The sequence below is a fragment of the Strigops habroptila genome, chromosome 14, assembly GCF_004027225.2.
Source record: "Strigops habroptila isolate Jane chromosome 14, bStrHab1.2.pri, whole genome shotgun sequence".
Lineage (NCBI taxonomy): Eukaryota > Metazoa > Chordata > Aves > Psittaciformes > Psittacidae > Strigops > Strigops habroptila.
The window spans coordinates 3,425,765-3,445,682 of record NC_044290.2 but is presented as its reverse complement, the minus strand read 5'-3'; the positions used below and the strand labels follow the sequence as shown (position 1 = coordinate 3,445,682).

The following is a 19,918-nucleotide window of genomic DNA, read 5'->3' as shown; positions in this document are numbered from 1 at the left end:
CCTTTCCATATGCATTCTGTCATGCTCCTGAGGCTTTGCAGCTACTCTTGCTGCAGCTACTCTAGGCTGTATCTGTGTTGATTTATTTACGAGCCAGTAAGCATATTACATTGGTAAGATGGTCTAGTGTGTATGTTCTGTAGGTTATCTGTGGGCACATTCCTTTTTAGGAAAAAAGTAGTGTTTCAAGAATGCTGAGGAGTTTGTTCCCAGCTCTTTTCCTATAAATGGACATTTGAGTATGGTTATTAAGATTTGTAGTAGAGCCTCTTGTTAATTTTTGGTAGTTCATGGTAGTACTGCTAATACTATTTTCCAGCTGACGTCTTGTGACTCTTATTAATGGCTTACACAGTTGCCAGTGTTAGAAGTAAATGTACAATGTTTAATACACTTTTCTTTCTTAGGTTCAAGCACAGCTTTTGCAGTTTGCAGCAAAAAACATTGGTCTCAGCCCTGCACAGTTAACCTCGCCAATTAATAATCCTCAGCATATGACGATGTTGAACCAGCTCTATCAGCTGCAGCTGGTAAGTGAGAAGACATGGCAAATAAGGTCTAAAACTGAATCTGAAGACATGAAGATAAAATAAGAGAATGGTTAACTAAATTTTAAATGCATGTGACAGATCTTTAAAACAATCAGGTGCTGATTTCTTTGGTAAAGTTGCTTTTTAAAGAAACAAAATTGTGTTTTTTGCCTCAGGCTTTGTAGTCATTTGTGGAATAATTATCCTTTACAGCTGATCACTAGAACTTTGTACTGATATGAGTACCATAGTATATTCTCAAACCTCACTACTTCTGTATATTACATGCCAACATACGCAATGATTGACCAAGTGGGAGATTTGTGTCACAACATAACAAAGAGAAATCTCAGCAGTGCCAGTCCCCTGAATTACCTGGAGAACGGCCTTCAGTGGCCTCAAGAAATAATAAAGTGTAGGGTAAACTTCCTGTAATTAATGGCATGTATATTAAACACAGCATGTGATGAGAACTAGTTGGTTTTGGAAAGCTGTGTACTTCATTGTATTGGCAAATTTTACATACATCTGAAGATATTTAATTGGATTTTAAGAATATTTTAAAAAGCTGTACTGCTAACAGTAAGTATTTGCTAGGTTTAAACCTCCAACTGAGGATGACAAACTAGCTTAGTTGCTGATCTTAATGTGCTTAGTCCAAGTCTTTTATTAGTAACAGTGTTTGATACTGTTACTCATTTCCGGTTATGTTTCCTGGTTTTGAGGAGCACAGCATTGATTTCATGCCATGGTAACAATTGAACAGTACCCAGCTACTTGAAAAATATCTGTACAGAACTCCTTTGGATTTTAAATTCACGTTTTTCAAAGAAACACCTTGAAAAAGAAATTTACTGCTCCATGACCCACATTAAAATATGTGGAATTTTTCTGGAGTAAAGCAGCATAACTGATTAAATACCAGGTGTTGTCAGAACTCAAAATGTCCAATAGGAGAACTGACTATTGGTGTTTATCTTATTTGTAAGATATTATAAACTTCTATTTTAATTTTTGCTTTGTGTTGCAATTTTTTCAGGGAAAAAAAGTAGACTCTTAGCTTTAATGACCTCTTATTGCTCACAAACTTACTCATCAGGTTTTTTATTGACGTGTTTGGTTTAATGAAAAAAGACAAGCAAAAAACGAACACTGGACTTAAATGTGTTATAAAATACATTTGTAACAAGATTGTTACTTTTGCTTCCTTGGAGTTTTCAGAAAACTCCCAATGTTTCTGTCTTTTCTATTTTATAATGTACCAGAGTAGTTCAGACAAGCGTGTTTGGCTTTGTGTATGTGAGTTACGACCTCTGACCTCTCACTTCTGTCTCGTAGGCGTACCAACGTTTACAAATCCAGCAGCAGATGTTACAGGCTCAGCGTAACGTTTCCGGACCCATGAGACAACAGGAGCAGCAAGTAGGTTTGCCTGCTGGTTCAATCTGTCTGCAAGAGTTTGTCTTCAGTAGCTTAAAGAGATTGTACTGCTTATAGCAAAGCAGCTGTAGCATCCTTAGAAACAATAATGTAGTGCATGGCTTGAGTATTGACAGGAAAGAGTGCTAAAGCAATGAAGCTATTTTACAGCATTCAGTTATTGGAGGAAAGCTCTTCAACTCTTAATATGGTCAATTTTTATTTGTAAAGAGATCTATTGTGTTATTTCACTGTAGTTTCAGGCACAAGAAATCTAGTGTCTTTTTGTTCAGTTGAGCATTTATTGATTCTTTTCCTTGCCAGGTTGCACGTACAATCAATAACATGCAGCAGCAGATCCAGCAGCACCAGCGCCAGCTGGCCCAGGCCCTGCTTATGAAGCAGCAGCCTCCCCCTCCACATCTATCTTTGCACCCCTCTGCAGGCAAATCAGCCATGGATAGCTTTTCACCCCATCCCCAGGCTCCCGGCCTACCTGACCTGCAGACCAAAGAGCAACAGTCTTCACCGAACACCTTTGCTCCTTACCCTCTTGGTAAGTGTCCTGGATTAAAGCAGTTCCGTATGAAAAAGACAGAGGGAAGATATTTCCTTAATTCAGCATCTAAATATTTTGCTCCACTGTATAACAAATACAGAAATAGAAAGATATGTTTATTAAATCGTGTTGAAATGCCAAAGCAAAATCATGGTGCTACACACCTATCTGCTAGCAGCGGCTCAGGAGGGCTGTATTTGCTTACCTGTACTCTGGCTACAAATATCAGAACAGAAGATTTGCATAATTAAGTACCTACCTGCCTTGCTATTTATGAACTAAATATACATTAACAGTGTCATGTTGTAAAACATGCAAATGTCATATTGATAAACAGGAATATCATCTGGAAGTCATGCAAAGTCAGCTTTCCACTCTAATCAGTGCTGGTAAGGCATCGAGTTTGGTCAGTGTATTTCAAGAAGGATATGGCTCAGTTTGAAGGAATGCAGAGTGAGTGTTGTGCAAATGATGATGAGATGTTTCAAAACCATGACTGCTAAGGAAAAAAGGGAAATCCTCTGGTCACTTTAGTCTGAAGAGTAGACTTAAAAGATATGCAGGGATCTTCAAAATGTAAAAGATACCTACAAAGAGTTTTCTTGCATGTGGCTAATGCAAGAGGTAATAAACTTCTGTTGTGTAAAAGGAGATCTAGTTAAACATTAAAGATCACATATTTGCTCTCAGCAAAGCAGATTACTGGAATAAATAACCTGGGAAGTTTCTGAAATGTTCCTCACTGGTCAGTCCGTGGTAGGTTAGACACAGATCTGTCAAATGTGATTGATGTCAAAATAATTAATTCAGCCTTGAGACAGCATGAGCAAAACAACCTTTCAGACCTATTTCCTGTGTGATTGTTTGAATGCTACCTCATTTATGACATAAAGGAATTAATTTAATCTCTTTGTGACTCTTTATGCTGTGTACAATAGAATTGCCAAGCTGTATCTACCATGCAGCAGTTTAGAAGGTAATTCTGACTGCTATGGTGAGCTGTTAGAGGAGGGAGCATCAGAAGGCAAAAGAATTTATGAATTAAAGTCTAAGAGGTTCTTATCATATCTCAGCTTCCTGTCATCTGCTGACATTCAGGATTATATATCAAAAAGGACCCAGATTCGTGTCCCAGAACCGTGTCAGAATTGTTCCCTAAATACAGTCCGAGTGATTTCATTCTGCGTATATAAAATATATGCCCAAATACTACAATACCTGCTCTAATGAATGGCCGCTGTTTGTATGACCTTCTCATTAGTTGCTTTCTTTGGGATTTGTACAGTGTTGTTAGCAAAATGAAATGGCAGACATCGTGGGCATGCACTGGTGAGACATTAGGAACATTTTGGTTCCTAATGCAGTGGAATGCTGCAGATTCCTCACTGGTTTAAACGTAGCATGCCAGTGCACTCTTCCAGAAGGCCTTTCCAGAGACAAGAGACTGCAAGTAAAAATACTAACAGCTTTAAAATAGCATCCCTACATCTTTTCTTTTGTTTCCACTTTTAGCAAAGTTTTCACATTTTCTGAATTCATGGGAGTTGCATTGGTGTTCCCATAAAAGCAAAAGTTCTTGACAGCAGTTGCAAATAAGCATAGTAATTTACTGTACACATGTACAGATGTCTGAAAGTCAGCGTTTTGTAACTCCTTTAGCTAGGTTTTTAAACACATCTTTTAATCCCTCAGTCTATTACGGATATCTAATGACCTATTTCCCCTTAGCTGGACTGAACCCGAACATGAATGTAAATAACATGGACATTACCGGTGGTTTGTCAGTGAAGGACACTTCTCAGTCCCAGTCTCGCCTTCCTCAGTGGACACACCCCAACTCAATGGATAATCTGTCTAGTGCTGCTTCTTCGCTTGACCAGAACTCCAGCAAGCACGGTATGTTATATTTAATCTCAGTGTGAGCCTGGCTTCTTGAGACTTCACGCTTATTGCAATGGCATTTTTTTATTCTCAAGTTACTGTTTGCAGTAGGTGGTTGGTACAAAGTGCCCTTTGAGACTGGAGTACTTTTAAAATTGTTTCTGCAGTCACATTCAGCAATGCATCTTAAGTGCTTGCAGCTATTGCTTCCTACATGCAGTGTAGGAATGCTTTTTCCATTTGCTGAATTTTCTTGCTCAAAACATGGAGTTCAGGTAAAACAAGCCACCAGTGTTGGCAAAACAAGTCCCACAGTCTTCTCCTTACTCCAGATCTGCGTAAGTTTCATCCAGAATAACCTTACATTGTCTTTCTCCCACAATTTTTCCAGTATCGCCAACCTTTCACAGCCAGTCCTGTACACAGGCACGATGCAGTACATGATTACCCACCCTGGGAGTTAGGAGCACAAACTTCACATTTTTCCAGAAGTGATTGCTAATCTGTTTGAACACTTTTATCCCTAATGCCTCCAGTATCCTGTGTCGTTTATTCCTTAATTCCTGCACCAAGTTTACTCTGGTAGAACATGGTACTGTTAACTTTATTGCATCCTGGATTTTATGATGAGAAGCATGCATTATTTCTTTTATAATCGTTTATTCTGCAAGTAGTTGTACTGGTTATGCCAAATTGTTTTTGATAGTTTGTAGGACATGAGAATGGCATTCCAAATCATCCACCCCATCTGCAATGAACACCTAGGGAAGAGGGCTTGCTTACAGGGATATTCCTTAGTATGCTGTTTCAGCAAACTCCTATCTGCTATCAGTGCAACAATTTGAATTACTTAGTCTCTTTTTGGCAGTAGTGTAATGCACACTTCTGTAGCTGGAGTGTCTAGATTGTACCAGTGGTGTATCTCACAGCTGTAATTCCTAGGAAGGCTTCAGAGGCTGTTAAGCCTTGCTTACTGTGTTTACATGTCAATTTTCTTTTCTACCTTTGTAATACAGAAAGAAAAGAAAAAAAGAAAAAAACTATAGGGAGTGATGAAATTCCATACCCAAAATTAGTGCCACTCCTAACCAAAGCCTTTCCGTTTCATTCCTTACAGGTGCTATACCTGGAGGTTTAAGTATTGGTCCTCCGGGAAAGTCCTCCATTGATGACTCTTACAGCCGGTATGATCTGATGCAGAACAGTGAATCACCCGCCAGTCCACCCGTAGCTGTTCCTCACAGCTGGTCACGTGCCAAAACTGATAGTGATAAAATTTCCAATGGCTCCAGCATAAACTGGCCACCAGGTAACAACATCCAAAGAGTTCGTGTCAAACTGATGTCCTTAAAACACAGCTTTGTTTATTGAATCTTTATGCCTTCTGCTACACAGGAACTTTGGAGAATTATGACTTTATGTACTCTTCTTTTTATTATATTTGAAACAGAGTTTCATCCAGGAGTGCCATGGAAAGGACTGCAGAATATTGATCCTGAAAATGACCCTGATGTTACTCCTGGAAGTGTTCCAACTGGGCCTACCATAAACACCACGATACAGGATGTTAATCGCTATCTTCTCAAGAGTGGAGGTAAACACACAAATCATGTGCACAAATGTGTATAGTTTCTTCTTTCCAAAAAAGGTGACTTCATGTATTATGGATGTAGTATATTTTTGCATGTAATCCTAATGCTTCTGCTCTGAACTTTCACTGAAAATCAGAAATACTTGATTTAAATAGGGGACTAAAAGGTTTCTCGTTTTCTGTGGGAAATATCTTTATATTGGAAAAGGGTATGAGATGTAATACAAACTTCTGTGGTCTCTGGAAGTTTTTGTAACCTGTAACACCTTGTTTTGAACAAGATTTTACTCTCCATCCTGACCACCCTCCTGCACACAGTTTGTGAAATACTCAGAAGACACAACACAAAAGTCCAAGAGTTGTTGCTGAAGCAGCAGGCTTCTGTCCCACTACTTAATTGTAGCTTTGTTAGAAGATCAGTCAGCAAAATTAATTAGAGCTGTTTTATCCCTGAAACCATCAAAGCAAAAAGGGAATTGGCTAGTCAACTAGTATTCCCAGTGCCGTTTCCATTCCTTTTGTCTTGGCAGTTCTTACTTCAGAATTAAAAGGGCATTCTCTAAAACAATAAGCCATTGGGACTATGCTACTTGTTAACTAGATGCACTGCAATTGGATCAAGGGTAAGGTGGCTTGGTTTAATTGTGCTCAGTGTGCCAATATAGGGAAGTAATCTGCTGTCTGTTAGAGCACTCTAATATGCATAGGAATAGTATAATCAGGTTGGCAAGAAGGACCTGTCAGGATTAAAAATGTAGGGTTTGTTCTAATAGTTACATCTATGATACCTGTGTAGATTGTAAATCAGAACCATCATTGCTCTAGGCTTGTTAACTCAGGCAAAGGGATGTGAACTGTGAGGGAAAGGAGGCAGGGGTTTTCATTGCTTCGAATTAGTTGTCTCTAACCTGAAAACGACCTTTATTGAAGCTGAAACATGAAGTATTTGTGTGCATGACTAATGTTGAATTAACTTTTAATGACCCCAGTGTACTGCGAGGGGTAGGTAACCTGAATGGTTTGAAGTTCTAAAAAGAAAAGGGTAGGCAGAATTCAGTCATAGTTCAGGTATGGTGCACCCAAGATACACTCCTATTAGGCCAGAAACCTAGCCCTGCAGAGCTGTAGTTAGATGCTGCCTACTGCAGGTCTTCCTGCTTTATAGAAGGCAAGTACACATTAGCGCTCTTGGGGTGTAATTTGTCTGTGGAATGAGAAATAATCATCCTACTTAGAGAGGGTCAGTATAGATGAGCTTTGGAGAAGTAAACAGGTCCTCAAGAGCCAAAACCTTCTGAAAAGCAGTGACTGTTGGGGTCCATGTGTGCTTCTTTTCCTCATTAGCTTTTTAGCTTACTAATGATATAATTTAAATTGAAAATGTAGCTGCTGAATCTGTCTCTTTATGCTTGTATAAGCGGGGTGTTTGCTCCTAGGTAAATTTATCTGTTATTGTCAGTACGCCTCCATACGAGCTTGGGCCTTTCATGACATGCTGCCGGGAAGAGGCTGTCTTTGAATACTGCAGCTTGAGTACACAGACTGTATTAACAGAGCAGATCTCCAGTTAGAGGGCCAGGCTGTGGTGTATACCGTCCTTGCACTGCACACACAGAAAGAGACAAAACCTAAGCTTTTGGGTTGATTTTTGTTTCATTCTGTTTGCTGAGGAAGCTTTGCAGGGTCAGCCAGCCTTAGCCACCTGAAATCAGGGATGAATTCAGCTCTCTGGGCATATGGGCCTTTGAATCTGATAAAATTTCCTCACTCCTGCCTAGGGAATAGAGTATTTCCAGAGAAGGCCTTGATCTAGTGTTGTTTCACTTGAGACTGATGTCTGTTTTGATGTCCTTCGGAGTGTGGTGGGTCTAGATAAGGTAAAGTTTGGTTGGTTGCAGTTCCAGTTGGATATATAGCCTGTTTTTTATTGAGCTGTGAGGGGTGAGATTGCCCTTTTACTTAGTCCCTTCTACCTCAGTACAGAGCTCTTTTCTAAAGAACTCACGTATTTTTATTAGTCAGTTAAAGATGTTTCAGTGTCACAGTCCGTCTGTGTATGTCAGGAATGATAAGTCACCTAGGAAACACACTTAATTTTGCTGGTGGCTAGAGAGAATACTTCCAGCTCTTCGGGTATTTATAATGAAGATATTTTATTTTATGTTCAGTTTCTTTCACTTGCTGCCACTAAGGAAATTGTATGTATGCTTAGATAGCTCCTCAGATTGTAAATGGTTTACCAAGGTGGTTTCAGGCTATTTCATTTAATGTTATCAGTTTGCGAAGAGATTGCTAAAATATATCCTTACTTTACTGAAAGTCTGCAAAAATCTAAAGATGTTTGTGGGCATTAGGATGTAGGAGAAGTGCTTACCCTGAGTAATTTAGGACAAATCACCCATGGTAAGAGGTTAGTTTATCATACGCATCTATGCTCATCTACAGTTGCCATTGCTTACGTCAGCCAGCAGAGCACCTTAATGAATGAAGCCTGTTCCTTGAGACTAAACAGTTCAATGCCGATTTTTTTGAGTCATGTATCTTAAAGGAAATGCAGAGTTTATCTTCTGCACAGGTGCTAGTAAATTTGCTACTGTGCCAGCTTTCTTTTCTTTTCTACTAAAGACTTCTGCTTCACTTTGTCATGCTTTCTATAACATTTCATTCCTAGACTTCTGAGACCAGGCTGATTAAGGAAAATGCCTTGCATGGTTTGTATTTGCACATAATAGATTTGCTTATGTCACACCAAACATCATTATGCCCATCTTTCTTAGTTGCTTCTCTGCTGGTTCTGCAGGGTCATCCCCAACATCATCTCAGAATGCCACGCTGCCTTCATCGAGTGCCTGGCCGCTTAGTGCCTCCGGCTACAGTAGCTCTTTCAGCAGCATTGCATCTGCACCTAGCATTGCAGGTACGAAAAATGGCCTTTCTACTTTCACATCCTTCTGCATTCTGAGAAAAGGCCCTAGAAAGTGCTTTCCTAGTTACTACAGTAGTGCTACTATAGACAGAAACCTGGTTTTCAGTATTGTGCTAGGTAGTAGGCAGCTCTCCTGGCAGCTCTTCAGTGGTGAGTTGGATGGTATGCCTGGAATTGTGCTAAGGAAAAATGTATTTATTCCACTAGTGCCACGTGCTATCATTCTGTTTTGGCATTGAGATCTCTTAATGACTATTTCCATTGCAGCTTTGAGGAGGAATATTGTCTAGGCCTCAATAGAAACACTGCTGCTAAACCCTTCCAGTAAGATCTGATGTGAAATTTTTGTTAATAAACTCACTGTTAAAAGTGAACCATCTTCAGCTCAGGAAAAGGTTTAGTACCACCTCAGGGAGGTACTCTGCATGGCTCTGAAGGGGTTGGGTTTGGGGCTCTTAAGTGTCTTCTCATAGTCAAGCCAAAGCCCAAGGCTCCCTTACATGGCTGAGCTTGTGGGTGGTCTAAATAAATTACCCCATTCATTTTAATGAGCTTTACATTCTGGAGCATCTCTGTCTGCAAATCACAGAGACATTGCTTGTGGACTAGCTACCTAAATATCCAGTTTGTCCCCGTTATAAAAATGTGTTGTGGCTCTTGTGTGGATTGTATTAACATTTTCATATCTAATCAATGAAAACCCTCTTCTTTGAATAAAGGAAAGTGCAACCTCCAGGTCATACTGCAGAATGGAAAACAAAAAGGGGTTGTGTGAAACATTTTACTCAAGTGAAAGGAAAAGAACGGCTTGCTTTCCTTTTATTTGCCATGCATTTCTGCTTTATTTGCTTTTTATTGTTTTGCAGTGTCACCTAATCTTTGTGTTAACCCCATGAGAAGTAGTGACATAGCAACATCTAATCTGTGGTAATGTGCATGAATCATGTGCTGAGCTGCTCTGAGTTCTAACACTCGGGCTTTTTTACCTTTTCTCCCCATCATTTTACCCTTGTTTAATGCGTTCATCATCATTGTCAAATTATTTTTGCTGCTGCAGTGTGCAAGAAGATGGGAGAGTGGTCGCCCTTTCACTTAAATTGTTATGATTCAGTGTAAAATCATTGAGTTAGATGATTCAGATAAATAGAGAAAATTCGGGGAGTGTGCGTATAGAACTGAGGCTGTGATTTGGCAACTGGTAAATTTGGCTCTAGGACTGATAAAACCCCTCAATGGCTGCCTGATGCAAAGCACTGATTCAGGATAAGCTTCATCTGCCAGTTCAAATCTGGGTTTAAAAAAATCCACAAGATTTTGGCATCTTGGCCTTTGTCAGGCCAAGTATTTTCTTCCTGCCTGCAATCAGCATTAAAGCATTAAGGCAGCATAACCACAATATCATTTGCTCTGGCAGGAGATGTAGTGATGTGACCATTTCAGTCCATTCCATGTGCTGCTAATGTTAGTATCAGTGTGGGGCTGTGCTATGAGAAGGAAATAGGACTCAAATTTCACAACGTATGTTGGTACAAGGAAGAAAGTCAAGGATGTGCAAGTCTAAAGTTGAATAAAGGGGTTTGGTTTGGTATGCAGAATTTGAATCAATTTTGTCTGCCACTGAATGCTAAACTGTATTTGCTATTCTTGGGTTGTTTTATTATTTTATAAAACTCTGATTTGGCAGGAACAGTAGTAAGATATAAAATAACCAACTCAACAGTGAAAAGTTTCAGTGACAGGTTGTGATCTGGTCTAATCTTCTGAAGACTTCATCTTTTGCAAAGACTCTTGAGAAAAAGAGTATTTGTTACTTTGCCTATTCAGAAATCCAGGTTTGGTTGGGTTTTATCTTTGGAATTTTAGTAATATATCAGAAGAACATATGGCTATACTGATGACTTCATATTAGATAAAATGAGTTGGGTAAGAAAAAGTGGTTAAGATCTATTAACCCTTTGAGAGAGACAATCTTCAAGTGTTTCATGATGATTTAAATGAAATTAGATTTTAAATACTCAAGTCCATTTTCTGGTCTTTTTTTTCATGTTTTGTCTTTTATGAGAAATGAAACTAGTAGGAGATTTTCAAAAGGGAACTTTATTTTTTCTTTCTGTTGCAGGTAAATTGTCAGACATCAAGTCTACATGGTCCTCTGGCCCAATCTCTCACACACAAGCCTCTCTATCCCATGAACTATGGAAGGTACCCAGAAACACTACTGCTCCTACAAGACCACCTCCGGGCTTAACAAATACCAAGCCATCATCGACGTGGGGTGCCAGTCCCCTGGGCTGGACCAGCTCTTACTCCTCTGGTACGCCTGACTCCTGTGTTTTAGCACACCACAGTGCCTTCTTTTTAGAGCTGTTTGCTTTTATTCTGTGCTGCGGTAGTGAGGCACCGCATAGCTGTGTATTAGGCTCCAGAAACTTGAGGTCTAATGCAAGTAGAGTGCATCTGTTCAGGGGTTGAAACTTGTGTGCATTTATTTTAGTTAGGGTAAACTGTAAGTGAAGCTCTCACCTTTCAGGTGGTCATATTAGTAATTTTACATAGTCATTGCCAAATCATTAAACTCCAACTAAGACATTTTTTTGCCCCGTTTCCTTAATCTCTAAAAATATCTTTTAAACATGTGTCTTGTTTGTGGTATAATCTATGACTGCTTACAAGGCTTCAAGATGAGCAAATCAGCCCATGGAATTTAATATGGAACACATTTTTGGAGCATGGATGTGAAGCATTTAGGACCTGATGGCATTGCAGGGCCCTCAGGGAATGTCTTAACTTTTTCCATGCAGGCTCTTTTTTCAGATGTTGTTTTGCTTAAATATAAATATTAGAAACCATGGATCTGGTATATGTATCATGTTTGTGAAGTAGTCAGCTTCAAACGCAAGTATTACACTGATTTTATAAAGCTGACTGGTTTATTAATCTGCTTTCACTAAGTTGGGAATTAAATGTCCCTCTTCTTGCCATTTATTTGTATCTGTTTTCTTCACCAAAACCCCACCTGGTGGGCAGATATTGCTGATTACAGGATTCTCTCTGGAGCCTGAGTGTGGTCACACATGTGACTACAGATGTACTGTGGTTTCTGAAACACCACTCATATATATCCAGCTTGTTCAGTTCCTCATTGTAAAACCCCAGGCTGAAGTTTGAAAAGCAGGTTTTGTTGGTTACGTCCTTGTATCTTTAATCGTTGGCAGTGCAGAAATATGTTTTGAATAAGTCATATACATTAATCTATCATTGGCAAGATAGCAGAATGCTGCAGTACTATAAAAATCTTTTAATAGCAAGCAGCAATCTGAGCTTGGACATCTGAATTGCTTTTAAAATATGGCTTCCAGATTAATCCTCATTTAACCTGAAGATACAGTTTGTTGCAGTGTCATACCTGCACCCACTAGTTCTCTAATAGTTACTGTGGGAGTGTGAAAATGCCACAGATCTTGTACCTGTGACGAAAGCAGGTTTTCATTCAGCAAAGACAACAATAACTCAAGATGTGAGGAAGCTGACGCAGGATTTGTTTTCAGTAGCAGTAATCCTTGCTAATATGTTGTGATTCCAGATAAGTTTTCTTCTTGTAATATGCTCCCCACACCATGATAATATGTTTTGTTGTGGCATTTGGATTGTAGGTTCTGCATGGAGTACTGACAGCTCAGGGAGAACAAGCAGCTGGCTGGTTCTTCGAAACCTCACACCCCAGGTAAACAGAATTGTCCACAGCTAGTTCTGAAAAGGGACTTGTGACGTTTCAGAGATTATAAGAACATTTATCATCCTTGGTCATTTGGTTTGTTTGAAGGGAAAATAATCACTATGCATTTATTATGTGTGTATCTTCTACAAGGAATTTGTTAAGTTTTGAAAGTGCTGTCAAATCAAGTATGAATTTTGAAGACCCCAATTATTCATTCAGTGTGCAGTTTTTTGTATGTGTAAGTTTGGAGGTGAATGATTATTTACAACAGATACAGAGATGTAGAATCTGCTTTTCCTATGGGTTTTGCTTTGGTGGTTCTTCTCCTAAGTCTGTCAAGTCCTCCAGGTGGTGTCATTCACAAAGAAGAACATAAGCCACAAAGCCTTGAATGTAGACATCCATATTAACCTTGGGGGAAATTTAATTGTATTTATGAACAGTATTTTTTCCTTTGACTTATTTCTGGATTTCCGTAGACTTTTAATGATAAAAATAATTTGTATAACCTAAATTGGGAAATTCTGTGCACTGGATTGTAGGGAAGCCTTAAAAAGACAGGATGTCTCACTCAATGAAGACAGTGATAAGTCTGTAATGAAATTCTTCTTATGGAAGAAAAGCTTTCCTTTTACCTGTACTTATTCTTCAGCTTTTAAAATTTGTTTAGTTAACAAGCATTAAAAGTAAAACCACAGAAATACAGATAACCTTTCCCCTCTCTTCCCTCTTACCAGATTGATGGTTCCACACTGCGAACACTGTGTTTGCAACATGGCCCTTTAATAACATTCCACTTGAACCTGACACAAGGGAATGCTGTGGTCCGATACAGTTCCAAGGAGGAAGCAGCCAAGGCCCAGAAGTCTCTGCATATGTACGTTTCTGCTCTCTTTCCTTTGTTATGAAGCCAGTTTTATCTGCAAGCTATTTTCTTAGGTGTTTATTCAGTAGGACTCAGAACTGATCACTAGTTAGTTTAATCTGATTTTAAAAATTACCTTATGAGATAGAGAAAAAATAACTGGGGGCTAGATGCTTATGTACTACTGAATAAGAGGTCATTAAGAACTTGGTAATTGATATTCACCATGAATAACGTTCTCAGTAAGGATTTGTCAGCTCTAAGGCTGCACAGAATTTGTAAGATGTGATAAGAGTTCTAAAGGAAGCAGAGAGAGCGTGAGACGAGGTTTTAGCTTCAGAGAGCAACAGAAAGGACAGAACAATGATAGATAAAGAATATGTTCATGTGGCCACCATTTTAAAGGAGGAATGAAAAGAATTGAAGGAAATGAATGACAATAAAACGTGCTTCTGAGGGATTTTAAAATCCATGGAACTAATTGGCACTAGCAAGAGCTGGAGAATTTTGGGTGATAAAATCGGTGACGTTGGGAAGAATAAGCATATTCTGACATGTATATTGAGAATATAGAGACTGATGTTTCAAAAGAGTGCTTAAGTGCTTGGAGTTAGGAAGCAACTTTCTGTATCAACAAGTTATAGCACAAGTATAATGAAAAATACTGATCATAGAGGGAACACCACTTGGAACTAGGTGTACTACTGTCCTGATTGCCTTCCCTATACTTAGAAATGTGGGAGCAATGGTTATTCCATAGGTAAAGTTGCAACTACTTTCCCGTTATTGGAAAGTAGATTAACAGAAATTGTACTAATAATATTAATTACCATGTTGCTTTCTTAACTGTTGACCATTCTGTTGACCCCACTGTGAGGGTGGTGAGGCACTGGCACAGGTTGCCCTAAGAAGTGGTAAATGCTCCATCCCTGGCAGTGTTCAAAGCCAGGTTGGACAGAGCCTTGGGCGACATGGTCTGGTGTGGGGCATCCCTGCTCATGGCAGGGGGTTGGATCTAGATGATCTTTCCAACCCAAACCATTCTATGATTCCTTAATGAAATATTACAAAGCAGCATTCAGAACAGTTGGAGATGAAAAATTGACCCATCTTGGGTTACGTCAGTTTAGATGTGCACATCAGTTAAAAGAAATAACGCCAGAGGCAAAATTAATATGTGAGTTTAAAGAGAAATGCTTATTTTAAATATGCAGATGGTAATGTCCTTACACTGTCAGTGATCTGGAAGGCCTCCCTATAAAGTGGTTTTTTTTAATAGGTTGTGGCATAGCTACAGTTATACTGCTGGTGAGGACAGGATAGACCTTTGTGAATGAAAAGGCTTGAGCTATAAATGTGCTTGGTTTGCTGGCAGGGTGTCAATGGTAAAATACAATGGGGTTTGTGGAAGCCAGCAGGACAGTATTAGAGTTTCAAGAGATACCAGCCACTATCTATTACACAGATAAATGTTTACATGGACTTGATCGCTGGAAAATACATCACAGAGCCAGCAGTCTCATATCCCAGCTTATAGTGGGATATGTACTATAGCAATAGTGTGGCCAGCAGGATGTGGACGGGGATTGTCCCCCTGTGCTGGGCACTGGTGAGGCTGCACCTCAAATGCTGTGTTCAGTTCTGGGCCCCTCACTACAAGAGAGACATTGAGGTGCTGAAGCGGGGCCAGAGAAGGGCACAGGAGCTGGTGCAGGGCCTGGAGCACAAGTGTGATGAGGAACGGCTGAGGGCCCTGGTGGGTTTAGTCTGGAGAAGAGAAGGCTCAGGGGGGACCTTCTCGCTCTCTGCAACTGCCTGACAGGAGGATGGAGCCAGGAGGGGGCTGGTGTCTTCTCCTAAGTAACAAGTGATAGGGTTAGGAGAGAACAGCCTCAAGTTGCACTAGGGGAGGTTTAGATTGGATATTGGGAAAAATGTCTTTACAGAAAGAGTTGTCCAGCACCGGAACAGGCTGCCCAGGGCAGTGAAGTCACCATCCCTGGAGGTGTTTAAAACGTGTAGATGTGGCGCTTAGGGACATGGTTTAGTGGTGGACTTGGCAATGCTGGGTTAACGGTTGGAAGCATGCCTGGTTTTCAAAGACTGCGTTTGGATCTCTTCACTTACACATTTAGGAAAGGTAGAAATTCTCGAGATGGGATTTTCGGCAAGGAGCGTTTGCACAAACCCAGCTTGTTGATGGCATCCAAACCAGAGGCCATGGTCAGACGATGAGGGGGGAAGAGCCATCACAAACATGTGTATTGCAACGAAGGCATAGTTGTTGATGTGTGTGTGTTAGAGTTACACACCATGCAGCAGTGAGACTGAACTAACACAGAGATCCAGAGGTTTAGGCAGATAGTGCCAGGTAGGTTTATCTTCTCCTCTTTAGAAGATCTTAAGTTGCAAAATAAATTCTAGAAGAAATTCTAGAAGGTTCTTGGAAGAATTCTGCATCCATTGCGTTAGTCATGCAGTTATTCTTGTCAAATATACACAAAGGAAATTAATTCTAAACATACTATTAAAGAAACGTGAGCTTTCAGGAAATGTGGCTGGGAGGAAGACAAAACCTTCAACTTTGCAGGACGTGTGGTGAGTTGCATTGAAGTACAAACCAAATTTCCAAGTACAGATGTTGCAAATGTGTTCCCAACACAGCCAGATGAGCTTTAGGGTCCCTTCCAACCCAAACCATTCTGTGATATCCATCTTGGATGTTTCCAGAAGTCCCCTTTGCACCCCTTGTTTCGTGTCACTCCACCTTTTCTCTCTGCCCTCAGGTGTGTCCTGGGAAACACTACTATCCTGGCCGAGTTTGCTGGTGAGGAAGAAGTCAACCGTTTCTTAGCACAAGGCCAGGCGCTGCCACCCACCTCCAGCTGGCAGTCCAACACTGGAACCAACCAGACCCGCCTGGGCTCCTCCAGCAGCTCCCACGGCTTGGTGCGCAATGACGCCGGGCACTGGAACACTCCCTGCCTGGGGGGCAAGGGGAGCAGCGACCTGCTCTGGGGTGGGGTGCCCCAGTACTCCAGCAGCCTTTGGGGACCCCCAAGCACCGACGACGGCAGAGTTATCGGCAGCCCGACACCTTTGAATACTCTTCTTCCGGGTGATCTTCTCAGTGGGGAGTCCATCTAGGAAACCAGAGAAACAAAATGGAAAATAACAATCATCAGCACTAAAGGAAAAATAGAATTGTAACCCTTTCCAGTCCCGGGCTTGATGAAGAATCCAGCTTTAACAGATCAGACTGGCAGCCCTTTTTAGTACCTCTGTCCAATATCGACTATGAAACTGCAGAAGTCCTTGTGAACTGTTCATGAAACAGTATGGGCTACTTTTGGTCAGTGTCACATGCTAATGACAGGTTTTATTGTTTTTTGTTTTCATGGCTTTTTGTTTTATGTTGTCTTTTTATGTTTGTATGGTGATTTTTTCAAAACAAAGTATAAAAGCTGCTTAGAATAGGTCTATCATGAAGGGCACTTTTCAGAATTTGGGCTGGAAAGGGTTATTTTATCAACTGGGGGGGGGGGGAGGGAGAGGAAGGGGGAAATGAAAGCCTATTTAAAATGAGCCTGTGACTATTATGCACATTACCAGAGGCGGACCCAATAATCAGAAAGGGTGAAGTGTGATATTTACCATTGGTACAGAAAAGAGACGAGTTGGAATGGTAACTACGGACTGTACAGGTTGAGCTGGGGGGAGGGCAGGGTCGGGCTATCTCTGTGTCCACTACTCCCATGGATCTGCCTATGCACATTTCCCTTGTTTCATTACTTTTTTCATGTCATTTTTTTAATCCCAAAAATATAAAAAAGTAAAAAAAAAAAATCAAAAAAAAATCCACAAAAAAAAAAAACCCCACCAAACAACAAAAAAACCCCCCACCCACCCAACAAACCACAAACCATATCAACATGCAAATACTTGAATCCAGCAGGCCAATAACAAAATGTGAACACTTTCTGAGTCGAATTATTACACTTCCAGGTCGGCATCAGTACACAAAAACCAGGCTCTAAGGATTTTTGTTCTTCAAGTTCAGCCTCTGTTTGTGTTGGAACAGCTGTATGTGTGTGTGCGGGTGCCTGTGCGGGTGTGTGTGTCCCTGTGTGCCCGGGGAGGGGGGGTTCACTAAAAGGGTGAATTTTCTCCTTTTATTCAGTATATGCTTTTTATTTGCTCATTGGTCAAATGTTTAATTGTTATTAGCTTCTAACTTTGCACTGAGTGTCCGCAGCCCTTCTTGTAGCTAATCCTAGAATGGTCAAAAGTAAAATAAAAGGAAAAAAAAAAAAATAAGGAAAAGAAACTGATAGAAGGGGCCGGCGACAATTCACGTGTAAATGTTTACTCAAGGACTCTTATCGCATTTTAAAAATGACAGTGTGTATCTCTGGAGAATAATATGTATATCTACCTTTAGCAGCTTTTTATTGTGGACTAATGCAAGAAAATTACCGGAGTATTGCACCATTTTTCCATTCGGAATATAAAGTTTAACAAAAAAAAAAAATACTCTTGTTGAACTGTGGCCATAGATAATTGTAAAGAGTTGATAGTTCCCTTGCAAGCAGGAACAGAAACAAGCACTTGGACATAGGTTTTGACTGCTTTTGGAGGAGCCAGGAGTTGTGGCTCCCACCTGTTTACAGACCTTTTTTTCCTCCTTCAAACTTTAAAATAAAAAAAAAAAAAAGGAATTAAAAAAAAAAAAAAGAAAACAAAGAAAAAAACCTAAAAATAAAAAGGAAAAAAAAAAAAACAAACTTCCATCGTAAAGAAAAACTTATTTTCAGAATGAAGATATGCTACTTCAGAGCTCTGGGATTGAACAGTGTTGTTGTATTATCCTTTTCTTTGGCCATTGCTGTGTACTATTTTTTTTTGTTTGGGTTGTTGTTTTTTCCTCCTCTTCGTCAAAGTGGCGAAAACTTTGTGATCACTATCTTGCACATGGTGGAAGATGTCTCAGGAAAGCCGGGTTTCCCGAGGAGCAACTCCACACCATTTCATGTATTTTTAAAACCCAACTCCTAGCACTGAAGATATTATTTAAAAAAAAAAAAAAAACAAAAAACAAAAAAAAAAAACCACAAAAAAAAAAAAAAACAAAAAAAAACCAAAAAAAAAAAAAAAAAAAAAAAAAGAAAATAAAAAAAAAAACAGTAAGAAAGAAGAAAATACCTAATCTAATGTGTAGCAGTTACATATTTACCAAATAATGGACTCAAAAAGAAATAGATGTTTGAAGAGTGCTTTATATATTAAAAAAAAAAAGAATTGCTTTATGTTTAAAAGAAAAAAGATCAATGTTTTTGATTGTTTTGAAAGGAAGAAAGACAATGGAATAACATACACGTCATGTATGTTTTAAAAATTATATGAACATTGTGCTCCCTGCCTGCTTGGATCAGGAAACTTGTGCATTACATTTTTGGTTTCTTTTTGGTTTTCTTTCTGTTTTTTTGGTTTTGTTTTTCTTTTTTTTTTTTTTTGAAGATTAGCTTTTTAATGGTTTTATCAGATGTAAAGGGTCCTGCAAGATTGCAAATTAACAAAAGCTGGTTTTATAGAGGATCATGAACTATGCACAAACTGGGTTCAAGACTTGTTTTTTCTTTTCTCTCAAGGTTTAGTAGTGTATTTAGCTGAATAACCTCTCCTCAGAGTAATTGCATCTCATTGCCATTACACGCCTCCAACATATATATTTTATATATCTATATATACACACACACTTATATAAAATATGTATGTGTGTATGTGCGTGTTTACATAAAATTTTCCATGCTGAACTTTAGTATTGAGTTGTAGAAGAACTCCTGATATTTTAAAATTGGGAATGAAAATTTCTGTTTTACGGTTGGGGGGGGGGGGGGGCGGGAGGGTATTTTGGGGCTTTTTTGGGTTGGTTGGGGTTTTTTTGGGTTTTGGTTTTTTTTTTTTTTTTGCCTTTCCTTTTGGATTAAAGATGTCTGTAACTCTGAGATTAAAAAACAAACCAACAATTGTGGCTTTTAATGTTTATTCTCCTCATAGAATGTGATTGTTAAAGAACATGCACCGAAAGTTGCTTTCAAGAGTACGAAGATTCTTTGAAACTTAATAAATTGCAGTTTTTTCTTGGCTGTTGAAATAATGTGTATTTTTCTTTTATGCAGGGAATACTGAAAATATAAATATATATATTGTTAAGGTATTTCATGGAAGAAGTTTAACTCTTTCAATGTTAATGAGAATCAAGTGTACAGCCAGGCAGATCCTTCCTGCAAGCGTCATCGCACACCTTCAGTCTTCGTGTTGGTGATGGCATTCCCATACCTGGAATGCTTGTACCATGAACCCTTGGCTTAGTGCATCCAAGAGTGCTGCAGTAATCTCTTTTTTTGCTAGAATGATGGTTTTCTCATT

The 19,918-nt window shown here is 39.5% G+C and overlaps 1 protein-coding gene across 11 annotated transcripts in view; it reads left to right on the top strand.

Moving 5' to 3' along the window:
• Positions 1-17,259, top strand: part of TNRC6C (trinucleotide repeat containing adaptor 6C) — a 101,187-nt gene extending 83,928 nt beyond the window's left edge. For 4 of the 11 annotated variants that reach the window (XM_030506608.1, XM_030506610.1, XM_030506615.1 and 1 more), the window contains 11 exons: positions 408-530; positions 1,869-1,952; positions 2,274-2,505; positions 4,237-4,404; positions 5,507-5,698; positions 5,840-5,983; positions 8,781-8,897; positions 11,026-11,220; positions 12,560-12,630; positions 13,362-13,501; positions 16,276-17,259. In XM_030506608.1, coding sequence (XP_030362468.1) covers positions 408-530; positions 1,869-1,952; positions 2,274-2,505; positions 4,237-4,404; positions 5,507-5,698; positions 5,840-5,983; positions 8,781-8,897; positions 11,026-11,220; positions 12,560-12,630; positions 13,362-13,501; positions 16,276-16,636 — 1,827 coding nt within the window. In that variant the 3' untranslated portion in view covers positions 16,637-17,259. The remainder of the gene's footprint in view (positions 1-407; positions 531-1,868; positions 1,953-2,273; positions 2,506-4,236; positions 4,405-5,506; positions 5,699-5,839; positions 5,984-8,780; positions 8,898-11,025; positions 11,221-12,559; positions 12,631-13,361; positions 13,502-16,275) is intronic. The other 7 variants (XM_030506611.1, XM_030506609.1, XM_030506605.1 and 4 more) reach the window with 4 other exon arrangements.
• Positions 17,260-19,918: the final 2,659 nt, after the last annotated feature.